The sequence below is a fragment of the Pelophylax lessonae genome, assembly GCF_965119305.1.
Source record: "Pelophylax lessonae genome assembly, chromosome: 13".
In the NCBI taxonomy this organism is placed as follows: domain Eukaryota; kingdom Metazoa; phylum Chordata; class Amphibia; order Anura; family Ranidae; genus Pelophylax; species Pelophylax lessonae.
In genome coordinates this window covers 190674799-190692599 of record NC_138780.1, presented here as the reverse complement: position 1 = coordinate 190692599, position 17801 = coordinate 190674799, and the positions used below count along the sequence as shown (strand labels likewise).

At 47.3% G+C, this 17801-nt stretch overlaps 1 protein-coding gene across 1 annotated transcript in view; it reads right to left on the bottom strand.

Annotated features, from left to right (window-relative positions):
• Window positions 1-11152, bottom strand: part of CALM1 (calmodulin 1) — a 31574-nt gene extending 20422 nt beyond the window's left edge. The window contains exons 1-2 of the mRNA XM_082242803.1: window positions 11023-11152; window positions 1678-1708 (exon numbers count right to left, since the gene is read on the bottom strand). Of these exons, the coding sequence (XP_082098929.1) occupies window positions 1678-1708; window positions 11023-11025 (34 nt within the window). The 5' untranslated portion in view covers window positions 11026-11152. The remainder of the gene's footprint in view (window positions 1-1677; window positions 1709-11022) is intronic.
• Between the last annotated feature and the right edge of the window lie 6649 nt (window positions 11153-17801).

The window sequence follows — 17801 nt, the reverse complement described above, 5'->3', positions numbered from 1 at the left end:
AACCATGGGGCCACTATGCCTCCCACTGCCACCAAGACCATGGGGCCACTATGCCTCCCACTGATGCCAAGACCATGGGGCCCACTATGCCTCCCACTGATGCCAAAACCCATGGGGCCCACTATGCCTCCCACTGCCGCCAAAACCCATGGGGCCCACTATGCCTCCCACTGCCGCCAAAACCCATGGGGCCCACTATGCCTCCCACTGCCGCCAAAACCCATGGGGCCCACTATGCCTCCCACTGCCGCCAAAACCCATGGGGCCCACTATGCCTCCCACTGCCGCCAAAACCCATGGGGCCCACTATGCCTCCCACTGCCGCCAAAACCCATGGGGCCCACTATGCCTCCCACTGCCGCCAAAACCCATGGGGCCCACTATGCCTCCCACTGACGCCAAGACCATGGGGCCTCTATGCCTCCCACTGACGCCAAGACCATGGGGCCACTATGCCTCCCACTGACGCCAAGACCATGGGGCCACTATGCCTCCCACTGACGCCAAGACCATGGGGCCACTATGCCTCCCACTGACGCCAAGACCATGGGGCCACTATGCCTCCCACTGACGCCAAGACCATGGGGCCACTATGCCTCCCACTGACGCCAAGACCATGGGGCCACTATGCCTCCCACTGACGCCAAGACCATGGGGCCACTATGCCTCCCACTGACGCCAAGACCATGGGGCCACTATGCCTCCCACTGACGCCAAGACCATGGGGCCACTATGCCTCCCACTGATGCCAAGACCATGGGGCCACTATGCCTCCCACTGCTGCCAAAACCATGGGGCCCACTATTGGCACTTTTCCACTGCAAGTACCGGCTCGGCTCTACTCGGTCCGGTTTGCTTTTCCACTGCTGGTACCGCATGGTACGGTGTTGGAACGGTTCGGTACAGTTTGCTTTTCCACTAAAGTTAAGTGGGTGGGATAACAACAGGGTGGGTGGGATTCTCTGACCAATCAGTGGCTAGTAGTGACTGCATGCAAAGGATTGTGGGATATGGTACCTCTTGGAACCACAATCGAGTAGGTACCGTTTTTGAGAGTCGTACCGTTCGGTTCCATGCAGTGGAAAAGCGCCGCTGTACCGAACCGTTCCTACACTATACCGTGCGGTACCAGCAGTGGAAAAGCACAAAAGCGAGCCGAACCGTTCAGTTCCATGGAGTGGAAAAGCGCCATCTGTCTCCCACTGCCGCCAAAACCATGGGGCCCCCCCACTATGCCTCCCACTGACGCCAGAACAAGGTCTACACTTAATGGCCAGTCCCTGGCCCTTCTAAAGTCTGAAGGACAGTAAACTGGTCCTATGTTTAGAAAGTGGAGACCCCTGATCTAGGGCGTCAGGGCTACATAGGAAAAGGGATTGCTTTGTTAAAAATAAAGCAGTGTTAGGGCTTGACAAACTTGCTGTGAATCTAGGAGCCGGTGTCTTTTTGCTGTGAATCTAGGAGCCGGTGTCTTTCCTGTTTTACCAGATCGGTCCTCTAATCAGTACAAGAGCAGAGCAGGCAAATGCAATGCAGGCCAATACCTCCAGCGTTAGGCCAGTCAACGCCTTGTCCAGGGAGAGAATTTGCTTAGTAAACAGGCTTAGTCACTGCATGCCACAAATAGCCTGAAACCGCACCAAGTAACCCAGCAAACAGGGAAAGGGAATTACTCACCAGCAATCTGCTCCTCAGTAAGTTGGTCTGCCTAAAAGAAAAAAAAAAAAAAAAATAATTAAAAACCAGAAACTGATGACCAAAAAAATGTTCAAATTTAGCCTTTGGCACAAATACACAATGAAGACATTTCAGGCTATTCATGAGTTGGCTTTCATACAAGGCCGTGTGTACACACCCAGCCTTTCCTAGAGTACAGGGCGGGGCAGTGACACCTCATTCACAATCCTGGCACACACAGACACCGTTTATGAACAAGGTCCACAGGTCGGGATCTGGACTTTGCCACTGGCAGGCGTTGTTCCATTATCCTTCATATATGCTGTAATCTCATTCACCCCCCAGTAATCAGGACCTCTGATCAATAGATAGGACATCCTAAACCCTTTACTACAGCCATAAATTCTCTTCAAAGCACACAATGAGGATTTGCTTGGCTGAAGGTTGCAAGAAGCAGTTTGCAGCAGGAGCTAAAAACTTAATGCATGGAGGGAACAATGCGGCTTTGAAATGGAGTCACTTCAGTGAGATTTCAAAGACGCCGGTCAGTGCGATTTCATGCTCTGTTGTCTATGCAAGTCACATGAACACCAAAAATAGTGCAGTAACCCTTCAAATAGGTGTAAGTCCTAGTCGCACCGATTTGAATGGCTCCATGGGCATAAATGGGGTGCGATTTTAAACTGCTAAAGCAAATACCAAGAGATCAGATTTACTGCATTAAAGCGATATGCAGGCAGATTTGTTTTTTCCCCCTTTGTGCAGAGCCATTACAGAGCAGCCCCAATCCTCTTCTTGGGGTCCCCTGCCAGTGCTCCCAGTACCTCAGTCCCGCCCCCCCCCCCCCAAAGCCAGCAGTTTGTTATAGGGGCACTCAAGCAGGCTCACTCCCAAGCTGCAGCTCTGCATGCCCAGTCACTCAGAGCTTGGCCCTGCCCCCACTCTATTGGTTCACTGGCGATTGACAGTAGTGGAAGCCAATGAGGGAGAGCCCCTGTTCTAGTGTACATTGCTGGATCGAGATGGGGGGCTCAGGTAAGTTATCAGGGTGGGCTGCTGCACACAGATTTACTTTTATGCATAGAATGCCTGAAGTGTGAAAGCTTGAGCCTTTGCAACTTGTTTTTATTGCTTGTAAAGGCTCAAGGGTTTTCACCCTGTGTTATATGCATTAAGGTGAAAAACTGTTGGTGCTGCAGCTGCCCCCCCCCCCCACCCTCACCTTATTCTTACCTGAACCCAAGCGTTCCAGCGACAAGCACAAGCCCAGTGGCACCAGCTGCTGTCAGGTCCTCATTGGATAGATAGGAGCCATTGGCTCCTGCCAACAAATCCAGTGACAACACAGGAGCAGGGCTGAGTCCGGCTGTCTGTCAATGGATGCAGCAGGACTTGAGCACCCACATAGGCACCCCCATTGAAGATGGCCCTCCATGGGGGCACCCAATGAAGAGGAGCTAGGAGGGACACCCCAGAAGAGGAGGATCAGGGCTGCTATTCAAAACCCTAGCCCAGAGCAGACAAGTATAATTTTTTTTTTTGCACAAAACCACCACCCCTTTACAATCACTTTAAGCCTGATCTGAAATCCCAGCAATAGTGGGATTTTGTCAACTGTGCAAAAATAGAACTGCCAGAGAACCCATTAATAGATGAATTGATCAGTTCTAAAGAGCGATAATTTACAGGACTAATAGCAATCAAAAAATACAATTCTTTTAAGTGCTGCATGTTCAATACTTTAATAAATCGCTTGTTTGATCCTTGGCTGATCCAAGAACCCTCGTTTATGGCCACCAGGAAGAATGATCCAAACTGGCGCTCAAAGGATAAGCTATACCAGCAACTGCAGATTATGCCACCAGAAATACAATACAGCACTGTATACAGTCATCTGGTTACTGGACTGAAAATGCAACCGCAATGTGCCTGAAGTCAGCTGGACCAGCATTCATCCAATATCTAGGTGTTGCAAAACAATGCAGTGGGCTCACATGCCCAAACTCTGGACTTTCACCCCTAATGAGCCCAAAGTCAGCGGGACCACCAATCCCATAATCTACAGGACCACTGTTCATTGCATATTTATGAGCCTAGTTGCTGGAACCATTGTCAACCCCATAAGACACCAACCATCATAGATCAAAGCCCAAAGTCAGTGGGACCACTGTCCATTCCATGTATGATCCCAACAGTCATCAGGAACAATGTCAAATCTCATACATATGACTAAACACCACACTGCAGTTTGCTCCGAGCCAAGTCAGCGGGACCACCAATCATCCCATATCTAGGAGCCCAACGTTTAAAGGACCACTGTCCAATAGCATATGAACCTTGTCACTGGAACCATTGGCCGCCCCATATAAGCCCAAAGTCCATAGGACATCAACCATTCCATATCTTTGAGCCCAAAGTCAGCGGGATCACCATTCATCCCATATCTAGGAGCCCAAAGCTTAAAGGACCAATGTCCATCGCATATTTATGAACCTTGTCACTGGAAGCGTTGGCCACCCCATACAAGCCCAAAGTCCGTAGGACACCAACTTTACATATCTTTGAGCCCAAAGTCAGCGGGACCACCAATCATCCCATAGCTAGGAGCCCAAAGTTTAAAGGACTAATAATGTCCATGGCATATTTACGAACCTCGTCACTGGAAGCATTGGCCACCCCATACAAGCCCAAAGTCCGTAGGACACCGACTTTACATATCTTTGAGCCCAAAGTCAGCGGGACCACCAATCATCCCATATCTTGGAACCCAAAGTTTACAGGACCACTGTCCAATAGCATATGAACCTTGAACCATTGGCCACCCCATATAAGCCCGTAGGACACCAATCATCCCATATTTAGGAGCCCAAAGTCAGCGGGACCACCGATCATCCCATATCTAAACCCAAAGCTTAAAGGACCAATGTCCATTGCATATTTATGAACCTTGTCACTGGAAGCGTTGGCCACCCCATACAAGCCCAAAGTCCATAGGACACCAACCATTCCATATCTTTGAGCCCAAAGTCAGCGGGACCACCAATCATCCCATATCTAGAAACCCAAAGCTTAAAGGACCAATGTCCATCGCATATTTATGAACCTTGTCACTGGAACCATTGGCCATCCCATACAAGCCCACAGACCGTAGGACACCAACCATTCCATATCTTTGAGCCCAAAGTCAGCGGGACCACCATTCATCCCATATGTATGACCCTAATAACCCTACACTGCAATGTGTTCTATGAGCCCAAATTCAGAGGGGACCACCAATCATCCCATATCTAGGGATTTCAACACAATGCAGTGTGTTGCGTTTTAATATTTTAATCTTTGATGAATAGCTTCTTTAATTGCTTGTATCTTGATTGATCCCAGATAGCTCTGACCATATAGGGAAGAATGGACTATGAGCTAGCAACCGCCCAACATGCACCAGAATCGCATGACATGCCTATGCCGTATGACCCATTCAGATTCTTCAATTCACATGCAGCATCATGAGCCGTAGAAGCATTGCTTGAACCTAGGTCGAGCAAAAAGAATGTTACAATGGACTACACCACAAACTGCCCAACATGCCACCAAGCACAGTGTGATGGTCTGCCATCAGAGCTCTTCAGTTCACACAAGGCAGCACAAGCCACGGAGGGGTCTGTAGGACGTTCCAGATGGAACAAGCAGGCGCTCAGTGTCTGGGATTTCCATCCACCTGTAGCCATGTCACGTTAAGCCTCTCTAGCACAAGCCTAAAATAACCCGGCGGGGTTGCAGCTGGGAACACTCGAGCCGGAAACGTTCCAGCTAAAGGAGATTAACATTTGATTCCTGAACTGCTAGAGGTGATTTAAGACCTCTGCATATTAGAGCGAGCCAGTTCACCTGTCTGCGGCAGCAGCGCCTGAAATAAAGCATATCAGCAATTGGTGGCCACAGAGGGACCAAAAAAGAAAGTCACCAAGGTAGCCACAGATGTACCGAAGAGCACTTTCCTCATCTGTGGTCAGAGAGGAGCGGAAATAAAGCAGACGCCAATCTATAGCCATAGGGGGACCAAACAGGGTGCTACGATGTGTCGCTGCCAGAGAACATCTTTATACCTTTCTTCACAGACTCCAGGACTAAAAGTACAGCGATTCACCTGCCTGCAGCTATACAGCGGCCATGTATGGTAACTGACTGCCAAGCATCTCTTTACAATGCGACCCAAAAAACACAGCCATATATGTGCAGCTAGAAATCAAAGCCAGTTTGCCAACGGCTTTCACAATCCTATCAGACAACCATGCAAGCATGCCTTTCTAGCAAAGATCAGAGCTTTACGTCTACGTACTTCAGCAAAGATGAGCCAAGAGTCAGCCGGACCACCATTACCCCCCCCCCCCCCGTATGTAGGCGATTGAAATCAGGACCACTGTCAACTGCATATTTATAACCCAAAGCCAGTGGCACCTTGTCCATCCCATATCTAGAAGCCCAAGGTCTGTAGGACACCAGCCACCCCCCATATCTAGAAACCCAAGGTCTATAGGACACCAGCCACCCCATATCTAGAAGCCCAAGGGTCTGTAGGACACCAGCCACCCCCCATATCTAGAAGCCCAAGGGTCTGTAGGACACCAGCCACCCCATATCTAGAAGCCCAAGGTCTGTAGGACACCAGTCACCCCATATCTAGAAGCCCAAGGGTCTGTAGGACACCAGCCACCCCCCATATCTAGAAGCCCAAGGGTCTGTAGGACACCAGCCACCCCATATCTAGAAGCCCAAGGTCTGTAGGACACCAGCCACCCCCCATATCTAGAAGCCCAAGGTCTGTAGGACACCAGCCACCCCATATCTAGAAGCCCAAGGTCTGTAGGACACCAGCCATCCCCATATCTAGAAGCCCAAGGGTCTGTAGGACACCAGCCACCCCATATCTAGAAGCCCAAGGTCTGTAGGACACCAGCCATCCCCATATCTAGAAGCCCAAGGTCTGTAGGACACCAGCCACCCCATATCTAGAAGCCCAAGGTCTGTAGGACACCAGCCACCCCATATCTAGAAGCCCAAGGGTCTGTAGGACACCAGCCACCCCATATCTAGAAGCCCAAGGGTCTGTAGGACACCAGCCACCCCATATCTAGAAGCCCAAGGGTCTGTAGGACACCAGCCACCCCCATATCTAGAAGCCCAAGGGTCTGTAGGACACCAGCCACCCCCATATCTAGAAGCCCAAGGGTCTGTAGGACACCAGCCACCCCCATATCTAGAAGCCCAAGGGTCTGTAGGACACCAGCCACCCCATATCTATGGGCAAAAAGCTCACCGACCACCATTCATCCCATATGTAGTCAGTGGGACCATCCTTATGAAGGACCTCAACAGTCATAAGGACTACCATTCACCCCATGTGTATGACCACTGTCCCATTGCACACACACGAACCCAAAGTCAGTGGAACCATTGCCCATTCCATAGCTAAAAGCCCAAAGTATGTAGGACGCCAACCAGCCCCCATATCTATAAACACCCCAACCAGCCCCCACATCTATAAACACCCCAACCAGCCCCACATCTATAAACACCCCAACCAGCCCCCATATCTATAAACACCCCAACCAGCCCCCATATCTATAAACACCCCAACCAGCCCCTATATCTATAAACACCCCAACCAGCCCCCATATCTATAAACACAATGTATTCCATCTGTAATGATGCAGATTCACATATCCGTTTGTTTACCTTTTGCCACTTTAGAGTGATTGGTTTGGCATTATCATCCTACATGTATGACTTTAGTCAATGAGACCACTGTCCATCCCTATGTAGGACCCCAACAGTCATCAGGCCTACCATCATCCATCCCAAAACGTAGGACCCCAAAGTCAGCAGGATTGCTTTATCCCCATACCCTAGCAACACCATCCGGCAGTCTTGGGAATAACGCTAGGTACGCACACCAAGACTCCTGTGCCTTCGATCCCCGATTCCTAAGCTCTATATGATCAGAGGGTACATATGGGAAACAGACTTGGTCATTTTTTTTTTTTTACACTTACAACTCCAGTTCTCCGACATACACCATTGTACAATAGTCTGCAAACACGATCTGTGCAACTGAGCAATCAGTCCAATCTTTATTACAGGCTCAGCTAATGAAACCACCACAAGGCACACCTTGCTCTGACAATGGAAGCTAAGGTATATGGAGCAAAGGAGACCTCATCCCTCTTAGTCTGCCCCTGTATACTGGTGTTCATCCCTGTATACTGGTGTTCATCCAGCACAAGCCTCAGTCCTCCAGGGAGAACAATGGAGGAAGGCAAGGCTACCGGTTCCCCTACTACCAGGTATGTAAAGACTTCTTCCGTTCTCTCATTTCCTGCGACCACAGCCCAAAAATAACAACTCACCAGCTGCGGCGTCTGCAGGAACTCCACACACAATACTGAGATTATTATAGTCAAGATGAATGAAAAGCACCGCGAGTCCACAGGAAGCCTCTGGTGAGGCTAATGAAAGCCACAAGGCACACCTTGCTCTGACAATGGAAGCGAAGGTCTATGGAGCAAAGGAGACCTCATCCCCCCTTAGTCTGCCCCCTTTTTTTTTAAAGCTATGAAGAGAATTAATTAGGACAATGAGGAACCAAGACAGCTCATACGTCAGATCAGCCACCCAGAGAACAGCGGAAATATCAATACATTTCCCGTTCAACTGGCAGAAAATTGGTTTCAATGGGCAAGAGATGACCAGGCCAATCACTGAGTGGTAATCCAGAAATTAGGTTCCCTATGGCAAGACTTGATCAGTCTATGGACAGAAGCATTACCACCAACACCCCAGACCCACCAACACCCCAGACCCACCGCCATCAACACCCCAGACCCACCGCCATCAACACCCCAGACCCACCGCCATCAACACCCCAGACCCACCGCCATCAACACCCCAGACCCACCGCCATCAACACCCCAGACCCACCGCCATCAACACCCCAGACCCACCGCCATCAACACCCCAGACCCACCGCCATCAACACCCCAGACCCACCGCCACTAGTTGACATCCTCAGATAACCAGGATTTCCACCCTGCTGAAAAACAACAACTGATCCCCACTGGCCAATCACATCACATTGCGATTGGCCCAGATGAGGATTCAATCCGCTTCATTGCCTGCTGAATCAAATATCTGGGGAGCCTAGAACCATCAACATAGGAGGAATCACAGCCAGATGTGGGAATGGATCTGATAACCGAGGATCAGGAGGGATCTGGGAATGGAGGACTGGAATAGATTTTATAGAAGAGGACAGGGATGGTTCAGAGCTGAGGACAGACTCCCAAACCCATCTGGAATAGAGGATGGGAATAGAACGGATCTGGGAATGGGAGGACTGGGTTAGAACCGAGAACAGAGGCTCAAACTGATCTGGAATGGGAAAGGGATTGGTCGGAACCATGAACATAGAAACTGATCTGAGGATGGAGGAAGATCTGGGAATGGAAATGGGGCAGAGAACCAAGAGTAGTGATTGATGTGGGAACGAAGGACAGGGACAGATCTGAGAACAAAATAGACATCTGACAATGGAGTTTGGGAAGGAGGATGAATGTGGGGATAGAGATGGGTCCGATCCAAGAACAGAGGATCATATTTGATCTGGGAATTGAGGGCATGGATGAATCTGAGAACAGGATCAAAATTTAGTATGGAAAGGGACAGATCTGGTGAACTGGGAGGAACTGGAGAACAGGACAGGTTGGATCTGAGGACCAAGGATCCTAATTGATGTGGGAACAATACACAAATAGGATCATCTGGGAAATTGAGAGTAAAAATGGGAGATCAGGAATAGAAGTGTGGCAAGTCTGAGAACAGAAGATGAGGAGGTCACAAGTCCACGATCTGAGGGTCATAACTGATCTGAGAACAGAGGACAGGGAAGGGTCAGATCCAGGAATAGAGAACTTGGCTGGATCTGGAAACAGAGGATCATAACTGATCTGGGAACAGAGGATGAGAATGTGATGGACCTGGAGGACTGGGCTAGATCTGAGAACAAGTGGACGAGGGAAGGGGGCAGATACAGGGGCATGGGAGGACAGGGCAGATCCGGGCGAGGAGGACAGGGCTAGATCTGAGAAGAGGATGAGGGAAAGGGCAGACCCGGGCGAGGAGGACAGGGCTAGATCTGAACACAAGGATGGTGAAGGAGCAGATTGGGCATGGAGGACAGGGATAGAACTGAAAACATGAGGATGGGGCAGATCAGTGCATGGAGGACAGGGCTAGTATCTGAGAACAGAGGATAGAGATAAGAGGGGGGTGAATGGAGAAGGACTGGGTTGGATCTGAGAACCAAGGATGGTAACTGATCTGGGAATGGAGGAATGGGGACACCCCAGAGAGGAGAGGACCATGATGGGGGGGTGGGATGTAGGAATGGGGGGTGGGATGAAGCTGACCCCACAGGGACGGTTGGGTGTAGTGAAGGTTTTTCTGTTGCCGGGGAGATCTTCCATACTACAGCAACCCAGCCCAGGAGGACAACTACTCCCATCATCTTCCATATGTACTCCCAACTATAGCAACCCAGCCCAGGAGGACAACTACTCCCATCATCTTCCATATGCACTTACTACAGCAACCCAGCCCAGAGACTGGGAGGACAACTACTCCCATCATCTTCCATATGTACTCCCGACTACAGCAACCCAGCCCAGGAGGACAACTACTCCCAACATCTTCTATATGTACTCCCAACTATAGCAACCCAGCCCAGGAGGACAACTACTCCCATCATCTTCTATATGTACTTACTACAGCAACCCAGCCCAGAGCCAAGGACAACTACTCCCATCATCTTCCATATGAACTCCAACTATAGCAACCCAGCCCAGAGCCAAGGACAACTACTCCCATCATCTTCAGACAGAGAAACCTACTACAAATACAAAAAAATTAAGACAACCCAAAACAGTCCTTACAATAAAAACAACAAATAAAAATGAGATGAAGATATATTTTATAGATATTCGTTATCTCCCCACCCCCTCCATGTACAGAAATCAGACACACTGCCCCCCCCCCCCTTCATCTACAGAGAGCCCCCTCCACCCATCCCCCACACACACAGTAATATACACAGGCTGTATAATAGAAGCAATGAGCCCCCTAAGAGGTTCTGCAGCAGCTGCGGGGAAGCGCACTGGGCTCCAGGTCAGGCCCCGCCCCCCCACCAACCAACCCTACCAGCACGGCCAGAGCTGCGAAGTAAAGCCGGGAGATCGGAGCGGATCCGGGCCCATCTCGGGCCGGGGTGAGGTGAGGAGAGGCCCCGCTACGTACCATGCTGTCTGCCGATTACAAATCCGAATGCCGGGAAGAGGAGAAGAAGGAGACGCACCGCACGCCGGGCTCCACACAGTGCTGGGGGTGTGACTGAGCGCCGCACCGCTTTATAAGAGAGCGTATCCCTCCGCCAGCGGCCACACACCGCCCCTCACATAGGATACGCCCCCCGGACACTCCTCCGACAGAGACCACGCCTCCCTACTCCGGCCGACGAGCTGCTAGAGAAAGGGGGAGGAGCCTGAGCGCTGCTGATTGTATATACTAATACTGCACTGATATCATCCACTGCACTGATATCATCTACAGCACTGATATCATCCACTGCACTGATATCATCTACAGCACTGATATCATCTACAGCACTGATATCATCTACTGCACTGATATCATCTACAGCACTGATATCATCCACTGCACTGATATCATCTACACCACTGATATCATCTACAGCACTGATATCATCCACTGCACTGATATCATCTACACCACTGATATCATCTACAGCACTGATATAATCTACTGCACTGATATCATCTACAGCACTGATATCATCCACTGCACTGATATCATCTACAGCACTGAAATCATCCACTGCACTGATATCATCTACTGCACTGATATCATCTACTGCACTGATATCCTCTACTACACTGATATCATCTACAGCACTGAAATCATCTACTGCACCGATATCATCTACTGCACTGATATCATCTACAGCACTGATATCATCTACTGCACTGATATCATCTACTGCACTGATATCATCTACAGCACTGATATCATCTACTGCACTGATATCATCTACAGCACTGATATCATCCACTGCACTGATATCATCTACACCACTGATATCATCTACAGCACTGATATCATCCACTGCACTGATATCATCTACACCACTGATATCATCTACAGCACTGATATAATCTACTGCACTGATATCATCTACAGCACTGATATCATCCACTGCACTGATATCATCTACAGCACTGAAATCATCCACTGCACTGATATCATCTACAGCACTGAAATCATCTACTGCACTGATATCATCTACAGCACTGATATCATCTACAGCACTGATATCATCCACTGCACTGATATCATCTACAGCACTGAAATCATCCACTGCACTGATATCATCTACTGCACTGATATCATCTACTGCACTGATATCCTCTACTACACTGATATCATCTACAGCACTGATATCATCCACTGCACTGATATCATCTACACCACTGATATCATCTACAGCACTGATATAATCTACTGCACTGATATCATCTACAGCACTGATATCATCCACTGCACTGATATCATCTACAGCACTGAAATCATCCACTGCACTGATATCATCTACTGCACTGATATCATCTACTGCACTGATATCCTCTACTACACTGATATCATCTACAGCACTGAAATCATCTACTGCACCGATATCATCTACTGCACTGATATCATCTACAGCACTGATATCATCTACTGCACTGATATCATCTACTGCACTGATATCATCTACAGCACTGATATCATCTACTGCACTGATATCATCTACAGCACTGATATCATCCACTGCACTGATATCATCTACACCACTGATATCATCTACAGCACTGATATCATCCACTGCACTGATATCATCTACACCACTGATATCATCTACAGCACTGATATAATCTACTGCACTGATATCATCTACAGCACTGATATCATCCACTGCACTGATATCATCTACAGCACTGAAATCATCCACTGCACTGATATCATCTACAGCACTGAAATCATCTACTGCACTGATATCATCTACAGCACTGATATCATCTACAGCACTGATATCATCCACTGCACTGATATCATCTACAGCACTGAAATCATCCACTGCACTGATATCATCTACTGCACTGATATCATCTACTGCACTGATATCCTCTACTACACTGATATCATCTACAGCACTGAAATCATCTACTGCACCGATATCATCTACTGCACCGATATCATCTACTGCACTGATATCATCTACAGCACTGATATCATCTACTGCACTGATATCATCTACAGCACTGATATCATCTACTGCACTGATATCATCTACTGCACTGATATCATCCACTGCACTGATATCATCTACTGCACTGATATCATCCACTGCACTGATATCATCTACGGCACTGATATCATCCACTGCACTGATATCATCTACTGCACTGATATCATCCACTGCACTGATATCATCTACTGCACTGATATCATCCACTGCACTGATATCATCTACAGCACTGATATCATCCACTGCACTGATATCATCTACTGCACTGATATCATCCACTGCACTGATATCATCTACAGCACTGATATCATATACTGCACTGATATCATCTACTGCACTGATATCATCTACAGCACTGATATCATCCACTGCACTGATATCATCCACTGCACTGATATCATCTACTGCACTGATATCATCTACAGCACTGAAATCATCTACAGCACTGATATCATCTACAGCACTGGTATCATCTACAGCACTGATATCATCTACAGCACTGATATCCTCTACTACACTGATATCATCTACAGCACTGAAATCATCTACTGCACCGATATCATCTACTGCACCAATATCATCTACTGCACTGATATCATCTACAGCACTGATATCATCTACAGCACTGATATCATCTACTGCACTGATATCATCCACTGCACTGATATCATCTACTGCACTGATATCATCCACTGCACTGATATCATCTACTGCACTGATATCATCTACAGCACTGATATCATCTACTGCACTGATATCATCCACTGCACTGATATCATCTACTGTACTGATATCATCCACTGCACTGATATCATCTACTGCACTGATATCATCTACAGCACTGATATCATCCACTTCACTGATATCATCCACTGCACTGATATCATCTACTGCACTGATATCATCCACTGCACTGATATCATCTACAGCACTGATATCATATACTGCACTGATATCATCTACTGCACTGATATCATCCACTGCACTGATATCATCTACTGCACTGATATCATCTACAGCACTGATATCATCCACTGCACTGATATCATCTACTGCACTGATATCATCCACTGCACTGATATAATCTACTGCACCGATATCATCTACTGCACTGATATCATCTACTGCACTGATATCATCCACTGCACTGATATCATCTACTGCACTGATATCATCCACTGCACTGATATCATATACTGCACTGATATCATCCACTGCACTGATATCCTCTACTGCACTGATCATCTACTGCACTGATATCATCCACTGCACTGATATCATCCACTGCACTGATATCATATACTGCACTGATGTCATCTACTGCACTGATCATCTACTGCACTGATATCATCTACTGCACTGATATCATCTACTTCACTGATATCATCTACTGCACTGATATCCTCTACTGCACTGATGTCATCTACTGCACTGATATCATCTACTGCACTGATCATCTACTGCACTGATATCATCTACTGCACCTATTATCTACTGCACTGATATCATCTACTGCACTGATATCATCTACTGCACTGATATCATCTACTGCACCTATCATTTACTGCACTGATATCATCTACTCCATTGATATCATCTACTGCACTGATATCATCCACTGCACTGATATCCTCTACTCCATTGATATCATCTACTGCACTGATATCATCTACTGCACTGATCATCTACTGCACTGATATCATCTACTGCACCTATTATCTACTGCACTGATATCATCTACTGCACTGATATCATCCATTGCACTGATATCCTCTACTCCATTGATATCCTCTACTGCACTGATATCCTCTACTGCACTGATATCATCTACTGCACTGATATCATCTACTGCACCGATTATCTACTGCACTGATATACTGCACTTAGAAAGTATCAGTGATTGATCTCCTTTAATGTGCCACATCCCTAATTCAGACAGAACATTGGAATTTCCCCTTAAATGGGACTTTATAGGCACTGAGTATAAGATACATTTATATTTTATAAAATCTTTTTTTTTTTTTTGCATTGCATCAATAAAAACATTTTAAACAAAATTATATATGGAGTGCACAGCTGAAATTGCACCGGTATATACAATATTCAAAACTGACTTCCTCCACCCGACGCGTTTCAGAGGTTTTACAACTCCTTCCTCAGGGATGCGGGAGCGATCAATTGAATGTGTTACAATGGTGCAAAAAATGACAATTCCATGTATGGATAAAAACACAGTCCCACAAAACTCTGCCGGTTTTGCCCCGAGATACGGACGGTATATATATTGCCTATAGTTGCAAAATGTAATTTTCAGTGGTGGTGAAAGCACTGTCCCGGACCCAGGCAGTCCGAAACCACCGAGTCCTGGCAGACAAGTCCTGCAGTGATGAACCCGCTGTATTGGGATATTTTCCCACCTTAGATGTTTATACAGTTAAACCTTGGATTGCGAGCATAATTCGTTCTGGAAGCATGCTTGTAATCCAAAGCACTCTTATATCAAAGCGAATTTCCCCATAAGAAATAATGGAAACTCAGATGATTCGTTCCACAAGTCCTTCAGTTTATAGTCTATATACAAAGATTATAGCAATGTGATAGGTTGTGTAACCATAAAATGTCCATCCACAATATGCAGCCTTCCCAAGGGGATTAGAAGCTAAATCTAGCAGAGCTACAGAATATAAGAGAGATGAGAGGCGCCTCTAAGTGTAGCAACATGGTTACATTTAATGAAGGTTCAACATTTAGCAACTCACATGGTTGATGATTAAAATAGGCACATCTAAGTATGCAGGCATCCGGGGTAAATCTGTCCACAGTCATAGACCATCTTCTGAACCACCGACTCTCACCGATGTCAGTCTGCAATCGTGACTGGGAAGAATAGCCTGCATTAGAGTGATCTGAAAGTGAGGCTTTGAATCACTCGTGGAGTGCAGCGGGGAAGGGATGATGAAGATGGCTGTGCAGAAGATGGTCTGTGGACAGCTTTACCCCGGATGCCTGCATACTTAGATGTGCCTGTTTTAATCATCAACCATGTGAGTTGCTAAATATTGAACCTTCATTAAATGTAACCATATTGCTACACTTTAGAGGCTCCTCTCTTCTTTTTTATACATGACGCTACTTGTATATCAAGACATCGCTTGTATATCAAGTCAAAATTTATTTTAAAAATTTTGCTTGTCTTGCAAAGCGCTCTCAAACCAAGTTACTCTCAAACCAAGGTTTTACTGTATAGGCATTTGTCAAGGAAACTGCCAGGTTGCTGATATAAGGTAGGATATCCTTCCTGGAGCACATGACAGGCTAGATATACAGTATCTCACAAAAGTAAGTACACCCCTGACATTTTGGTAAATATTTTATTCTATCTTTTCATGTGACAACACTGAAGAAATGACACTTTGCTACAATGTAAAGTAGTGAGTGTACAGCTTGTATAACAGTGTAAATTTGCTGTCCCTTCAAAATAACTCAACACACAGCCATTAGGGCTCTTTCACACGGGCGTTCCTTTTTTTTGCCCGATCAGGTCCTTTTTTTTTTTTTTTGTAACGGACACGGATGACACTTGTGTCATCCGGTCCGTATGTCCGTTTTTCATCCCATCCGTTTGTGGATGAAAAACTGACATAATGCATGTCTATGTAAAAACGGATGTCTGCGGATGACACCACTGACATCCGTTTTTGCTTCAGTTCCGTTTTTTGAAAGGAAGAAAAAATAGGGTTCTCCTCCGTTCAAAAAAACTGAACTGACAAAAAACGGATGTCAGAGGATGATCATCCTCTGACATCCGTATTTACATAGAGATGCATTATGTCCGTTTTTCATCCGCAAACGGATGGGATGAAAAACGGACATACGGAACGCCCGTGTGAAAGAGCCCTGAGCCCCGGTTCACACTACTGCGTGTGCGGGGTTCGCATGTCATGTCGGAGCGCACTGCTCCGACATGACATGCGATCAGCTGTGCGGTGCGAGTTTAGCCATACAGTTTGTATGGCTAAATTCGCATCGCACCCGCAGCAAACACGCACAGGAGGCATTTTTGCTGCCGCATCAGGATCAGATCGCACAGCGGTTCACACTTGTGCGATCCGATCCTGTGCGAACTGCACGATCGCACTGCGATATGCGATCAAACTGGGGGTGTCGTTAAGATTACATTGACACCCCCAGCGGATCGCATATGGCAGTGTGAACTGCCTGGGGTGCGTGTGCGATGCGGGAACAGGCTGCGAATTCGCAGCCTTCCCGCATCGCATCAGTGTGAACCGAGCCTTAATGTCTAAACCGCTGGCAACAAAAGTGAGTACACCCCAAAGGGAAAATGTCCAAATTGGGCTCAAAGTGTCAATATTTTGTGTGTCCACCATTATTTTCCAGCACTGCCTTAACCCTCTTGGGCATGGAGTTCACCAGAGCTTCACAGGTTGCCACTGCAGTCCTCTTCCACTCCTCCATGACAACATCACAGAGCTGGTGGATGTTAGAGACCTTGCGCTCCTCCACCTTCCATTTGAGTATGCCCCATAGATGCTCAATAGGGTTTAGGTCTGGAGACATGCTTGGCCAGTCCATCACCTTTACCCTCAGGTTCTTTAGCAAGGCAGTGGTCATCTTGGAGGTGAGTTTGGAGTCGTTATCATGTTGGAATACTGCCCTGCAGCCCAGTCTCTGAAGGGAGGGGATCATGCTCTGC